The sequence below is a fragment of the Dendrobates tinctorius genome, unplaced genomic scaffold (genome assembly GCF_039654945.1).
Source record: "Dendrobates tinctorius isolate UK_male_01 unplaced genomic scaffold, ASM3965494v1 ptg000016l, whole genome shotgun sequence".
Lineage (NCBI taxonomy): Eukaryota > Metazoa > Chordata > Amphibia > Anura > Dendrobatidae > Dendrobates > Dendrobates tinctorius.
This window is the reverse complement of record NW_027361684.1, coordinates 5,775,594-5,791,966: the sequence shown is the minus strand read 5'-3', so window position 1 is coordinate 5,791,966 and position 16,373 is coordinate 5,775,594. Positions and strand designations below refer to the sequence as shown.

The following is a 16,373-nucleotide window of genomic DNA, read 5'->3' as shown; positions in this document are numbered from 1 at the left end:
ACAGAACATACCACAGCTCCTGGGCATGGGAGGAAGCAAAAGACAATACTGACACTACAGCAGGAGATCGCAGAGGATAAATTTTGTGAGGTAAAATATTGTTTAAAAACAGTCAGTGAAATATTTTACCTCACAAAATGAATCCTCTGTGATCCCCTGCTGTAATGTCAGTATTGTCTTTTGCTTCTTCCCCTGCCCAGGAGATGTGGTATGCTCCGTACACAGTAGCAGTGCTGATTGTGGTGGCTACATCAATTAGGCATACTGAACCAATGATATCAGTGATAATGGCACCTGTATTACTGCTGCCAGCTCGGCTGTCTTCATTGACTATGGATGACTAACAACCTTTTATTTAAGGATGGTAATAATATTGTCTAATGTTCTTTTTATAGGCGGTTTACAGACAGCTCTGGTGCCTTTCCCATGTGTACAGTGTCACGTATTTTGTACAAAGTTGAGCAGATAACTTTCGTGACCTTATACAAATGTGAAATTATTTTTTCTACTCTCCAGCCTTGTACCTACGACTGTTTCAGTGATATCGTATTCAAGATATCCTATTCTTTGAATTCTAACTTACAAAGTGATCTCCCACCACCAGTGCTGGATTTCTATGACCAAAATTATACTTATATTCAGGTAAAATCATTGCAATAAAAATTAACAATTTGCTTCGGTAGCAAGAGAAGACTGATAATCCTAGGAATAACCAAGATCATGGAATTATTTGGTGGAATAATTAATTATCGTATCTTGATGTCTTCTCTATAAATTGAAATTGGTAATTACTGCACTCCTGTGTAAGGTGGCCAAGTAGGATCCTATCCCATGTAAATCATGTACAAAACTTGGCCGTCGGGTAAATGTTGCAAGAAGATAATTTTATTGTGTGCAGGCAATCCAAAAAGGAAAGAAAACGTTCCGGTCATACAACAACGTTCATCAGACAGATTGCAGTGTGCACAGGGTTGAAGGCAATGACAAACACTTAAGATCAGGAGCACATGATCCTAAGAGTTCATTATTAAGCCAGGTTCATATTGCGTTAAAGCAGACCGTTCAATGCATAGTGTTGACAGTCTTTGTTAATGCTATAGCATAACGCAATCGTGTTATGCTATACCGCTAGCGCAGATGCTTCATTTGCACTAGCAGTGACGGACCCCCGGACGCTGCAGCCCGCATCCGAGGGTCCGTCACAGAATGACAGCACATCGCTAGCGCATGCCGATTTATGGAATGCGCTAGCAATGCGCTCCTAATGGAAGCGAATGGCAGCATTAACGGATTGCGTTACACCACGTTATGCCGCGGTGTAACACATTCCGCTAAACGGACTGCCTTATTTATCGCAGTGTGACCCCAGCCTTACCTGTAGACCTATACACACTGTAATCTGTGTGACTGGTGAAGTTCATTGTATAGGAATGAGAAAAAAATACAGTCTATGTTATAGTTGAAAACATCTCTAAAATATTTTTATAGGTTTTAATACAATAGAAAATGTAAAAACATGCTTTTGTGTGTAAAATAGTGATAGGGGAGCAGGATCTCCTCTCCTTTGTGTATGATGAGTATGGGAGACATGGCAGCTAATTCTACACCTATTCAGGGACAACTAAACAGAGATGGAGCTTGCAGAGGGCAAAACTAGTGAAAAATGTAGGATATAAGATACTATATGACCACAAACGGCACCAATCCTCATGTAAGCACACAAAAAGTTACCTGAAATGACATTTAAAAGAAACCTGTCATGTGAAATAATTCCATTACCCTTCAGATATGGGGTTAATCTGCATGTTAATATCAATCTGAAGCTGCCCAGAGCCCAGACTGAAAGCCCGGCTACCTGTAGGAAATTAACTTTAACTCCCTTGCAGCCTTGGGATTTCAGTCATAAGGGCAAGTCAGTGTGGCTTCAGCCATCGCTCAGTTCATAATGAGCGGCGACTGAAATCATACCCCAGCACTAACGGAGCATCAGCTCAGCACTGATGCACTATAGAGCTGGCTGTCAGTCAGTGCCGGGGTGAGCAGTGACAAGCGACGCCCTCAAAAGTGACACTACTTGTGGGAGTGTGGGGAAGGTGACTTGACGGACAGACGTGACTGGCAGTAGGAGGGGACGGTTTGTACACCAGAGACGGAGATTGACAGGATAGAAGGGTGACAGCTAGGAAAGGAAGGATAGGAGGGTGTAGTACTGAGAAGTGACCACAAGATGGCAGGGGAGAGTAGTGCAGGACTATACATCAGCTTATGGCTCAGGATATGCTTAGTCATGGGAGGCGTGGAGATAGGTGCCCGGGAGGGGAATTCCCCTGTGAGAGAGGGGATAAATAGAAGTAGGCGTGGCTCGAGTTTAGTTTAGTCCTGGGAGGAGCTCAGAAGAAGACAGGGGAGAGAGAAGAGCTCGGCCAGGGGACGGACAGAGAGGAGACAGTCAGGGGTGTGGCCCTGACCCGACGGACCGCAGGACAGACGAGGCCCCAGGGGGGTACCAACTGGACGACGACCTCGGACAGGTGAAGTGCTGGGGGTAGATTGGTCTCAGACAGCCCCCAGTGGAAGATCTGTGAGGTGCGTTACTTTGACTGGAACGAAGGCGCAGGTACCCGGGCCTGGAGACAGTGTGAAGAAGCTGCGGTGTGTGTTTGGTGGTCGTTAGGAGGACGACGAATAAACCTGGAACTGTTACAACTGGATTCGGTCTCCGTCTCGTCTTTGCCTCATCTGGTAAGCAGTGGTCCACCCCCCACTACCACAGGAGCAGGGCTGGTCCTTGCTTGCTGTGTTCTCTCCTTTCAATGTGCATTGACAGTGCACTCTCTTGCCAGCTCGTCACTTCTCACCAGAGGCGGCGAGGGAGCGCACTGTCACTGTACATTGAAAAGAATATTGCACAGTGACAAGATCCTGCTCAGCATATATCAGAATTTACAAATGACGCATGCTCAGTAGAGCAGATACTAGCCCAGCCCTTGAAACAGAGGTCACTGATGACAACTCATTTGACTATCCCAGCATGCACTGGGGTTTCTCAAAGGAAACGTCACCAAGATGGAAGTAGGTTTAAAAAAAAAATTTAACAGTTAGAGAGAGTAGAGAGTGAACGGTAGGGACTTTTAAATACAAGTGTATTAGACAAGAGATTAGATTAATACATTAAAGAGATAGACATTTAGAATTAAATACATGTTAGTTTCGGTCCAGCCCTTTAAAAATTATTGCAACAAAAATGTATTTGCTCCATGCCTTTTTAAGACAGCAATGACCTGTCTACAATACGCAACTTTTTTCTGACATTTATGTAAAATATGTTGTACATTATTTTAGTAACAGATCAGATTGTTGCAACCTCTGTTTTATTTATGTAGTTGCCATATGAAAAGAACTGCAACAACAAGGAAATATGTGTCCCGAGCTTGTCTCTGACCACCTTGGTGTCGCGGTAAGAATGGAGACAATTATGGTGATAGAACTGCAAAAACTCAATATTGTTGACTATATATTCACCATCTTTTTATTTCAGGAATGACCTGATTATTGGATATACCAAAGATGTGACTGCAACACTGACCCTTACAAACTCTGGGGATCAATCTTACATGACAAATGTGACACTCATTTACCCAGAAAATCTGCACTTCACCCTGATCAAACCGGTAAATGAGAAATAAAAACACTACTTTATGATCCAGCGCTACAGAAGTTTAGCCTGTTGTCTATGGCTTCTGTGTTATATAATTCTCAACCAATATATATTACATTGTATAGACAAGTTGTCCACTGTTTGTTAAAAAACGAGCTACTTACTTTCAAAAACAGCGCCACACGGGGACGTGGCCTAACTGCAGAGGAGACAGGACGTGTGGGCTTGGAGCTCCTCCACATTACCTGCTAAATTTAGAATTTTGAGAGATACTACAGCTGCTGTTTGGCTCCCAGAGCTGAGATAAATCATTCTGGCACATCTGAGAGTCATAACTGATGAGGGAGGCTTGGCCCTTGTCACCCCCGAAGTGCTTCATAAACAAGCAGTGGAGCGTGGCTGGCAGAGATAGGCGCCATATTGAGAGGCTGAGAGGAACGGTGGATTACAAGCTGCAAGGACTGTTGTGAAGGTACCGCTGTTGTGGAAGAGCCACTAGATGAAATCCCCTGTCAGAGGACCGGTGGCTACTCCGGCTCCCCACTGACCCGGCGTTGCTTACCCGGCTTAACGTGTGCGGTCCTGCGGCGCCTGTCTGGTGCTGGTCAGCTGGGTGTGTGCGTCCCATCGAGGGTGGCCTTGCGTCCTGTCGGGCGGGCTTCCTGGTGCCGCGATGGTCGCCGGCAGGGGTCCTCTCATCTGGGGCGCGGCGAGTGTTTCTGGGCTCGGTGCCGTCTGCAGAGGCGATCCCGGGGACGTATCTCTGTCCTCCGGAGGGACGTGGAGCGGCGCTTTACGGCCCCTCGGAGCTGAGCGGCGTGTCAGGCCTCAGTGCGCCTGTGAAGGGATCCAGGATCCTCAGCAGTCATCTTAGCTGGGCACCTGTGGTGGTGAGGCTGTGTGGACCGCGCTGGGACAGAAAGTTTGAACTGGCTCTTCTCCCCTCCTACATATTGTGCCTTGCGTTACTGCCTGCTGCCCCATACCCATTTGTCAGCAATACTGGAGCAAGGAAGCCTGTGTGGAAAACCCTGGGCAGCAACTACTTGCAATACACAAGATATATATTTGGTGAATAATTGAGACTTTCCACAGGCCTCACCATACTTTTCTATTTTTTTGCCATAAACAATACTCTACCTATATACTTATGGTGGAAATTTTTCATCCTTTTATAATTCTCTGGCATTTTCTATATTCTGCCAGCACAGTCGCAGTCTCTATATCATTTTGTGCTCCTCTAGTGACGTCCGATGGCCATGTTAGGTACTGTGTTCAAATTCTAGACAATGCCCTATTAAACAAATTTCTAATATGTCCAAGTTGTGAGCACAGCCTTCACGTTACTAGATTTCTCATAATGGTTAAATCACAAAAAGAACGTGAAAAACTAGCTAATAAAGCAGCAGCAGATGAACAAAAAAAACGCAAATGGAGACTTAGACAAATATCTAAAGAAAAAAACCGAATCCTCCCAAACTTCTGCAAGAAGGTCACTCAAAAAATCAACTTCTTTTGAGAATTTGGACGATTCTGAATCTAGTGGTGATGACTTTGACAGTGACTTTGTGATGGAAGACGCCGCTCCCATCTCTAGAGCGTTCATGAAAAAACTGTTAGCTCAAAATATGAAACCCATCCTGGAGGAGCTATCCGGCATGCGGTCAGATCTCCAACATCTGGGTCAAAGGGTTGAGGACTTAGAGTCTGCAAACTCAGAGCAAGTAGATGCTCTGTCTTAACGAGCAAGTCCTCAAACAACAACAACAACTCAATGTAGCTCTATTAGCAGCAGAAGATCAGGAAAATAGGAGCAGACGAAAGAATATCCGCATAAGAGGCATTCCTGAATCTTTTGCACATGATACCTTGGGAAAAGTATCCAGAGAAATCTTCGCCAGCATTCTCGGTCAGGACAGTGGCGCCTCTATCACTATTGAACGAGTACATCGTGCTCTGAGACCTAAACCAAAGCAGGATGAACCACCAAGAGATGTTATTTGTGGCCTCCTTAGCTATGTGGACACTGCAGACATCCTAGCAACCGCTAGAGAACAGGACAAAATACTGTATGAGAACTCTCAACTGCAACTCTTTCAAGACCTTGCGCCATCGACCCTAGCTAAGAGAAGGATTCTCAAACCACTCCTTTCAGCTTTAAGAGCCAAAAATCTTAACTACAAATGGCTATACCCCTTTGGCCTTGCAATAAATGCAGGGGGCAGACAAATCTCGATACGTTCCCCGGATGACCTACCAAAAGCTTGGGACTCTTTGGGCATTTCACCAATGGATTTACCTTCATGGTTGCCGATAGACACCAACTGGAATCTTCCTCCCCTTACTAGATCGCAAGAATGGTCCGTGAAAAAGAAACATACTGTACCGCTCCAAAAACCAAGAAGCAAGATCCCAAGAAACACCCACCTTGATCTGCAGAAACCTCTGAGTCTACATAAATTTGATCTACTCTCCCGTCTTGACATCACTTTTTTAATGTCTTGGTATTTCTTATTAATGCTCCTCCTTTTGACCTAGCTTTTCTTCTACTTTATGTTGTCTGCGTTATACACTTTTCTCCCTCAATCTCTAATCTAGCTCACAACTTGGACTACCTCGCCTATGTTTGGGTTTCTGTACCCTCCCCCCGTGGTATTCAAGTCAATGTTTGTAAAAAGTTTATGGTTTATGATGTTCTTATTTTTCAGGTTTTCAGACGAGACAGGATTCCTTATGAGTTTCATTAACCATGAGTAGTCAGGTGAACCAGGGCTCTGTCACGGTGGCGTCGTTTAATGTCAAAGGACTGAACTCCCTTTCTAAATGCAACCAAGTCCTTAATCTTTTAAGAAAACAGAATGCACAAATTCTTTTCCTACAAGAAACCCACTTCAAATTAGGGAGAGTCCCTAACACATGTTTCTCTTCTTATCCTGTATGGTTTAATAGCTGTAGTTCCTCTTCCTCTAAGGGGGTTAGTGTGGCAATAAAAAAAGGTACCCCATTTGCCCTAAGGGACAGTTTAAGCAACCACGAAGGCCGGTATATTTTCATTAAGGGAATGCTAGCTAATACTATGGTCACCTTTGCTAATCTATACGCCCCCCAACGCTCAACAAGTGCAATGGATTATAAAAACACTAGACACACTGCAACTATTTAAAGAAGGGCTACTGATTGTGGAAGGGGACTTCAACCATACTCTTCAACCTGAAATAGATGCAACAAGTGGTTCTTCTACCATTTCTCAAGCCTTAAGACGTAAACTTTTATATAAATTAGAAACGCTTCAACTTATCGATCCCTGGCGTCTTCTCCACCCCACCACGAAAGATTTTACGTTTTTCTCACCTCCCCACTCCTCATACCACCGAATTGACCTCCTCTTAGTTCAAGCACAAGCTTTGCAGTTATTTAAATCTACTAAAATAGGTGTCATAACTATTTCAGATCATGCCCCAATCTTTCTTGATCTCTCTATTAACACGTTACCCCGTCCTGCCATGTCATGGCGATTAAACGAATCTCTTCTAGACAAACCAAATATTATTGAGAAATTAAAAACTACTATAGTACTTTTTTTACTGAAAATATCACTGATAATCAGCTTACCCCCAATATTTGAGAGACTCATAAAGCTGTCATTAGGGGGGAACTCATCTCAATTGCTTCCTACCATAAAAGACAAAGGGATAAGGAACTCATGTCGCTATTACAACAAATTAGCACCTTAGCACGCATCCATAAAAAAAGCAAGCTCTCGGACTTCTCTTCAGGACCTCACCTCTCTTCGCAGCAAACTTAAAGATTTATTGAATGCGAACTCTGCAAAATTATTTATGCATTGTAGACAAGGATTTTATTTGCATGGGAATAAATGCAGTAAGCTCACTTCCCATATGCTCAAAAAACATAAAGAAAAAATGTTCATAAAGCATGTCTTTACTAAAGCTAACAGGAAGGTGTTTAGGTCCGACGAGATTGCAGAGACTTTTCGACAATACTATGAATCACTCTATAATTTAGATACCCCTGAACCGATGACAGACTGCTCAACTGCAGCAGAAAGAAAACAGAAATTTTTAGCCCCCCTTTCCCTTCCCAAGGTCCCATTAGGAAAAAGTACATCTCTTCTCTCAAAAATTACTTTCCAAGAAATTCAGGATACCTTCCACACTATCCCAAATAATAAAACGCCAGGTCCAGACGGTTTCCCTGTGATTTATTATAAAAAATTTGCAGACATTCTCCTTCCTCATCTAGTTGACTTGTTTAATGCATTTCTGGAGGGGGAAACCCCATCTAGACAATCCTTGGAGGCATATATTACTATTATACCCAAGGAGGGTAGAGATGGCAGCCTTTGCAGCAATTATCGACCTATTTCTTTACTTAATACCGATTTGAAGTTATGGTCGAAGATTCTAGCCTCTAGAATTAATAGTGTCCTGGAAACATTAATCCACCCTGACCAAGTGGGTTTCGTAAAGGGAAGGGAGGGAAAAGACAATGCTACAAAGACTTTACTTGCTATTTCTCATGCTAAACGCTCTGGCACCTCATTAACCATTCTGTCGACAGACGCCGAGAAGGCTTTCGATAGAATTGGCTGGCATTATTTGATTTGCACTTTGCAAAAATTTGATTTTCCTCCTCCTTTTATAGAAGCCATTATGTCTCTTTATACGACCCCAACTGCTAAGGTCAGGGTAAATGGATTATTTTCAAACTCTTTCAAGATCACCAACGGCACTAGACAGGGCTGCCCTCTCTCCCCCTCCCTTTTTGTCCTAGTGATGGAAACATTGATACAGAAAATCAGGCAAGACCCCGACATCAAGGCATTAATGGTGGGCCAGATTGAATTCAAGATAGCTGCTTTTGCAGATGACCTCTTACTTTTGATTACTAACCCCAATACAGCTTTTTCACACCTCTCAGATTTATTTACGGAATTTGGAATTCTTTCTAACTTTAAAATTAATATGAGTAACTCTGAAATTTTGAATATCTCGGCATCAGAAAGAGAGGTCTCGAGGTTGAAACAAACGACCCCTTTTCGTTGGCCTCCTGAAAAATTAAAATTTCTGGAGATTCATTTAACCGCCGATCCCTCTACACAATATAAATTTAATTTTCTCCCTATGCTTTCCAACCTACAAACTCTACTCAGTTCTTACGAATTACCTTTTCTTTCTTGGATAGGGAGAATCAATGTTGTTAAATGCTATATTTTTCCAAAAAATTTTTATATTATGAATATGGTCCCTATTCCTCTTCCCAATTCCTTTTTTATCATAGTGAACAAATTAGTTTCAAAATTCATATGGAAAAAGAAAAGAGCCAGACTGCCTCCCAAAATTTTATTTTTACCAAAAAATAAAGGGGGACTCTGTTTCCCTGACTTCAAGAAATACTACCAGGCCATCCACCTTTCTCGTTGGCTACGCATGGTCAAGACCAACTCTGATCAGAAAGCTCTAAATTTGGAAGTAAGTCTGATGGGCAATATGGCTGAGATTTTTCTTTGGTCTTCCTGTACCCCAGCTACTCACTCGATTGATGCCATTACTTATAATACATTATCTATTAGACTTTCTTTAGTTCCTAACATATTACCTCATTGCCATTTTTTAGACCATATTCCAATAAGAGTCATTCCTTGGCTGACTGACCCGGCCTATGTTGACGTTTATGGTCTATGGGATTTTTTACCGAATTTACCAATTTCGCACCTTCTATCTAACCAGGTCCCCTGTACAGAAGACTGGCCAAAAGACGCCAGAAAACAACCTCGAGAAACTTCATATACGTTTTATTAGGTGACAGGACAATTGTGTACAAGATAATTGTGTACGGACTATTGTGTACAGACAATTGTGTACAGGCCAATTGTGTACAATGACAATTGTGTACAAGGCAATTGTGTACAAGTCCATGCCCTGTACACAATTGTCCTTGTACACAATTGTCCTTGGACACAATTGGCCTGTACACAATTTTCTGTACACAATTGTCCGTACACAATAATCTTGTACACAATTGTCATGGAACCGTTTTATTACTACCAAATTTAGATCGAGATACAAACATGGTTCTGACTGGCTATGGCTGGAATTTTTGGTAGGTCTCCATTCAATTCCACCTAAACTCGTCTCTTAATTGTATGTTAATTTGGTCAATCCGTTATCTCAATTTAAGCCACTTTATTTATCCTCATGGGAATCTGAGCTAAATTTGTCTTTATCTCCCCAGGAGACTAGTCAAATCTTAGGCAACTCCCATGGTTTCTCAAGGTGTATTCTTTTACAGGAAAATGCTTTTAAAATTCTTTCATGCTGGTACAGAACTCCGGACAGACTGTTCCATATGGGTTTGGTTTCTTCACCTCTATGCTGGAGATGCTCTAGATCGGTTGGAACACTGACCCACATCTTTTGGACATGCCCGGCTATTTCTGCATACTGGTCAGGAATCAATAGTTCCTTACGCCAATTAGGTTTAATTAAACGGAATCTAACCCCTCAAGAAGTCCTTCTATCACTACCTATTAAAGAGTTTAGACCCAAGAAACATAACCTACTACCCCTTTTGTTAGCGGCTGCTAAACATCTCATCTCCATTCATTGGAGACAACCCCCCCCACAATTGCTGAGTGGGTAACTAAAGTTCAAGACATCTATAGAATGGAAGAGTTGTCAAGTTGGGAGTCGCGCTCACATAGCGAGTTCCAATTAACTTGGCATCCTTGGATAAATGGACCCTCTCTTGTCCCTTGACAGCTCTCAGTTGTTGCCATACCTATACATCCCTCATCTCCCTTTCTGAGTCCTGCGCCGAAGTGACAGAGCCCCAAATTACTACATATTCAATTTTGACAGTTCTAATTACTCATCTTTTAACTCATTTGGATGCTTTAGCTGGTGCACTCCCTACTCCTATTTGTCTCGTCTTTGTAGATCTCCAGAAGGACTACGTACGTTCTTTTGGAGCCGTTACTACAATCACTAGGTTAATACTACCTGAATCTAGTTCTTTCTATTGTTTAGTTTCTTATATAACTTACCTGTTTTATGGTCTCTGCCAATACGATCTTATGGAAATTTCATTGATTCTCAATCCAATTATTATTTTTTGATTTGTGAAGCATGTACTGATTAATTGGCTGAGCCATAACGTTCTTGTGCTGTACTGTATGTAAAAATTGTCTTAAATAAAGAATTACAAAAAAAACAGCGCCACACCTGTCCACAGGTGAATTGTGGTATTGCAGCTCTTCTTAACTGAAGAGAATAGAACCGAGCTGCAATAACACAATTTTTAATTTTCAATACCACTGTCAATTGCTGACAGCAGCATTTAAGCGACCATTGGCTTCCATTGGCAATGGATCTCTATCACAGTCGGAGGCAATCTGAACGCCCGCGTATCTGTCTTGTGATCACTTCTTGTGACGTCCAGCCTGTGAGTGATTTTTACTATATACAGCAATACTATGGTATTGCTGTATGTAGTAGAAGCAATCAGATGATTGCAGGTTCAAGTGCCTTAAGGGAAATGTGTACTAAAATAAAATGTAAAGAAATATGTTTTTTAAAATGTAAAAAATGTAAAAAATAAAATAGTTAGTTAACAATAAAGAAACGTAGATAACTAGAAAATACATATTTGGTATTCAGTTTGTATTCAGAAAAGTCCAATTTATCAAAATAAAAAAAATAATTAACCCAATCGGTATACCGTAATGATGCATTTTTTGTTGAATTGCGGCAACCAAAAACCCGTAATTCTGGCATTTCGATCATTTTTCTCTTTACAGATTACAGCGTAATCTGTAAAGAGAAAAAAAATCGAAATGCCAGAATTGCAGGTTTTTTTCTTTGCCACAATTCAACAAAAAATGCATTAAGAAGTGATCAAACTATTGTATCCACTCCAAAGTCTCAATAGAGACATCAGGTCACCAGGCAAAATACTAGCCTTCACGAAGCTCCATAGACCAAAATAAAAATGTCAGGGTGTGTGCACACGTTGCGGATTCTGCTGCGGATTTTTCTGCGCAGATTTGTCCAAATCCGCAGGTAAATCTGCAGGTCAAAAAACCTGTGGTTTATCTGCGTATTTAGTGCGATTTAGCCTGCGTTTTTCCCCTGCGGTTTGACACCTATCATGGAGCAGGTGCCAAACCGCTGCGGAATCCGCACAAAGAATTGACATGCTGCGGTTTTGAAACCGCAGCCAATCCGCATGGAAAAATCTGCAACGTGTGCACTGCATTTTTCTTTTGACATTGACTATAAAGGTACTGTACAACGCAGCAGAAACTGCTGCGGATCCACAAGGCCAAATCCGCTGTGGATCCACAGAAGAATCTGCAATGTGTGCTCACACCCGTAAGGGTTTTGAAAAATGGCAACTCAAGCTAAATTTTCTTTTTGCTAATTTCTGAATTTTTTTCTACTGCACAAATTAAAAAAAACAATATGCAAGTTTAGTATTGCTGCGATTGTACTGGCCTGGAGAATCAAATTTCCAGGTAATTTTAAGTGCAGAATGAATACCGAAAAACAAAATCCAAAAAAAAATTGTGAAATTGTCTTTTTTTGTAGCAGTTTTCCTTCACTTGGAATTTTTTTCACATTTTTCAGTAAACCGTATGGTAAAATGAATTATATCATTCAAAAGTCCCACAAAAAACAAGCCCTTATATGATTTTGTCATCGGGACTAGGGCTTTTTCAGATTCATTCTTCCTGCCCTTTTCAGGAACAGTTTACAGTAGTTTAGTTATCATCAGAGGCAGAAATACAATGATAGATTCCACCAGTCACAATAGGTGATATTGCAGTTTGTCCTACATTCACAATGATCTGTGTACTCGCTCATCTCCCGCCTTGACTACTGCAACCTCCAGCTCTGTTGCCTCCCCTCTAACACTCTCACACCCCTCCAATCTATTCTAACTCTGCTGCCGACTAATCCACCTGTCCCCCCGCTATTTCCCGGCCTCTCCTCTCTGTCAATCCCTGAACTGGCTCCCAATTACCCAAAGACTCCAGTTCGAAACTCTAACCATGACACACAAAGTCATCCACAATCTGTGTCCTCCATACATCTGTGACCTCGTCTCCCAGTACTTACCTGCACGCAACCTCCGATCCTCACAAGATCTTTCTCTACTCCCCTCTTATCTCCTCTCCCACAATCGCATGCAAGCTTTCTCCCGCACATCACCTCTGCTCTGGAACTCTCTACCACAACATATCAGACTCTCGCCTACCGTGGAAACTTTCAAAAAGAACCTGAAGACCTACCTCTTCCAACAAGCCTACAACCTGCAGTAACCACCGATCGACCAAGCCACTGCACGACCAACTGTACCCTCGCCCACTGTATCCTCACCCATCCCTTGTAGATTGTGAGCCCTCGTGGGCAGGATCCTCTCTCCTCCTGTACCCTCCGTGACTTGTATTGTTTAAGATTACCGTACTTTTTATTATGTATACCCCTCCTCACATGTAAAGCGCCTTGGAATAAATGGCGCTATAATAATAAATAATAATAATAATTAGATGCTTTGATACAAAAAATATGGGGTCATAGTCTGTTCACTGCAGGTAATGTATATGTATTGTTTCCTGAAACAAGACTGTTTCAATATGATGCATTATTATAAATTCTTTGATGAATTGTGGCAAATTTTTTAAAAGTCTTTGTCTTTCATTTTTAGGCTAATAATCCCGGGGTCAAATGTTCTGCTCCCAAAATCCCTCCATCTTCTAATTCTACAATGTCCTGTGGAATATCACATCCTGTGTTTGAAGCTTCCACTGTAAGTTTGTTAATCACATTCAGTCAACCAATGTTTTCTCCAGAGTTATAAATTGAATAACCAGGAGCTTAATATGTAACCGAGGTTTCAGGAGAACTTGCAGCAGAATGTCTGTGTCGTCCTTTACCTCCTCCTCCCTCCTCTTCCCCAATAAACTCTCCATAGAACCTTATAAGCGCCAACTGTCAGCTACTGTACTGTACTATCTCAGTAAGGGCTCATTCGCACGTCAGATTTTCACTATATGTATTTTTTTTCAGATAGCACTCGCACTTATGATAAACCTATAGACCTGTTCATATGTCTGTAATTTTTTTTGCTGATTGAGTGGTCTGTGCAAAATCTAATGCTGTTTTGAGTGTCGGATGAAACTTGGCAATGAAAGTTTATGCGTCTGTTACAAATTTAGACAGCACAAGGTTGCCATCAAAATTATGTCTGTTTTTCACAGTCTGATAGGAGAAGTTGGAGATTCATTTTTTGCTTCTTATCAGAAAAAATTGTTAAAACTCGGACCAAACTCTGATGGTAGAAACTAAAACATTGACCAAACTAAAGGTATGTGCAGACATTCAGTATTAGGCAGCGCTTTGGACTCAGCACATGTCCGCTCCGTCCATAGTGCTGCCGACTTTTGAATGCAGGTGATTCCGCATGTGTTCATTGAACTGTGCGGAATTACTGCATCCAATATACCAGGAGGGTGAAATTTATCACTCGCGTCTCCGCAAGATAAATAGACATGCTGTGGTCTGCAAAGACGAGCCGCAAGTTCAGTCTCCACAGGGAAGCCGCGGGTGTCGGAGAATGCATAGTGGACATGGAATTTCTTGAAACTATGCTTTAACATCTGGATGCTGTGGATTAGACGATGGGAATGTACGCAGCGTCCAACCCACAGCGTTTACTGACTGTGGGAACATACCCTTAGATGAAACTCTGATCTTAACAGATGAAACTCAGACCGAACTTAGATGAAATTCTTATAAGAAAAAACCTCATGAAACTCAGAACAAACTCTAATGGTAAAAACTGAATCACTGCCCAAACTCTGATGAAACTCTGATGAAACTGAGACCAATTTTCTCATACAAGAAAATCACTGACATGTGCATGAGCCTATATGGGAAAATCAGTATTTAATAAAGGTCGATTGTCATCCATGAATTGAGAATATGGGAAAGTAAGGCCATGTTCAGTATTTGTAAGCCAAAACCAGGAGTGAAATGATCAGAGGAAAAGTATAATAGAGACACGTCTCCACTGATGTAAGATACTGACCAAATACTGAACGTGTGAACGTTTGCCTCAATTTCAGTTCAGGAGGAGAAAGTAGCAGATTTTTCTAATAAGATATATGACATAAGAAGTTTCTTATTTTCATTCTATTGATTTGTGAAAAAAATGAAACCAATAGTTACTCTTTAAAACCAAAACTTGATCCTTGCCGTCCACCTAACTGCACATGACACTACGATTTAAAGTCAATTAACTTAGCCAAAAGGAAGAGTAGCCAAGAGCAGACAATTAATTCATCATAATTTAAATAAAGTGCTGTAATTTAGAATTATACTCCTGAAGTGCATCTCTTACCTTGGGGACTGTAGCTGACAGATGCACTAAATTTATTACGAGGTTCAACTTTTTCTTAATCCTCGTGCATCTTACTCCAATTTACCGTTCATCAAGAAAGAGTGCAAAACACCAGTCTTGATGGATTGGTGCCTATATCTTTGGTGTCGGTTCCTCTAAGCTGAGAAATCTGGAAAAGAAAAAGTAAAAACAGTCTAAAAATTATCCCAGTTACAGCTATACCACTTTGCAGAGTGTTATTCTTTGACTTTATAATTTCCAGACTTACAGCTTAGGGGCAGCAGTGTTTTGCTGTAGTCTTGACAGGTTTGGATTTGATTCATCTTTTTATATTACGTTTGGAATACAAATGTATACATCAGTGGTATTAGTTTGAAGGGGTTTTCAGTTTTCAGAACACCCCTGTCCCCAGTCACATTTTCTTTTAAACAAACAAACTCAAACTTTGCTTTATTTGCTCTTCCTAGGAGCCACGCTGAGTCTCTGCTGCTGCACCCGTGTTATTGTCTTCAATGTTGATGTCTCATTGTCAGCACTGCAGCCAATCCTTGAGTTCATCGGCTCCAAGTGACTTATGCTATCTACATGTGCACAGCTGCTGTGCACACTGATTAGCTGCAGCGCTGTCGACATGACATTAGTGCTGAAGACAATGCCAGACACCGCGACCAGTGGTGATTAAAACATGGTTTGTTTGATTTGAAGAAAAAAAGCTATGCTTAGCGACTAATTTTTCTGAAAACCGAAAACCCTACAGTAAATATACATAGACAAAACCCTAGTAAAATAAAAATCCAAATGAGCATATACCATGTAGTAAGTAAATAAGTAATAGTACGTGTAAATAAGATTAACACTATTTTGATCAAAAAGCACTAAAGACCATCCAACCACGTCAAGGTGTACCTTCATCTATAGGGATGGTCCCTATCACCTATCCAAGTGCCAAGTATTGCCCCTTCTGAACTGGGGAAGTGATAGAAATCTTTACTGGGAAAGGTAGGTGGAAAAGGGTGGTGAGCCAGGAAGGGAGCAACCCTCTCATCCACAATATATACCACTAAAAATAAAAAATATAGGGCCGGCACACCTATAGTATCAAACTAATGTACTGGTGCACAAATATGCTATGAGGCTAATATACAAACAGATATATACACTACATATCAGTATAAAGTGTTTTTAACCTTTTTGTGGTACATTTTAATGGGGGCACCCTCCAGTGCTCCGCACCCTTATCAACCCCTCTTTCCAAAGCAAGGTTTTAACTATAAGGTATGCCTGGTTTCCT

At 41.5% G+C, this 16,373-nt stretch overlaps 1 protein-coding gene and 1 long non-coding RNA gene across 2 annotated transcripts in view; one reads left to right on the top strand and one right to left on the bottom strand.

Annotated features, from left to right (window-relative positions):
- LOC141079405 (uncharacterized) overlaps positions 1-16,373 on the bottom strand; it is a 91,860-nt gene that overhangs the window by 12,262 nt on the left and 63,225 nt on the right. The window contains exon 2 of the long non-coding RNA XR_012228379.1: positions 15,083-15,251. This is a non-coding gene — a long non-coding RNA (uncharacterized lncRNA). The remainder of the gene's footprint in view (positions 1-15,082; positions 15,252-16,373) is intronic.
- Positions 1-16,373, top strand: part of ITGAE (integrin subunit alpha E) — a 265,900-nt gene that overhangs the window by 186,347 nt on the left and 63,180 nt on the right. The window contains exons 20-23 of the mRNA XM_073565319.1: positions 517-642; positions 3,384-3,457; positions 3,539-3,671; positions 13,388-13,489. Coding sequence (XP_073421420.1) covers positions 517-642; positions 3,384-3,457; positions 3,539-3,671; positions 13,388-13,489 — 435 coding nt within the window. The remainder of the gene's footprint in view (positions 1-516; positions 643-3,383; positions 3,458-3,538; positions 3,672-13,387; positions 13,490-16,373) is intronic.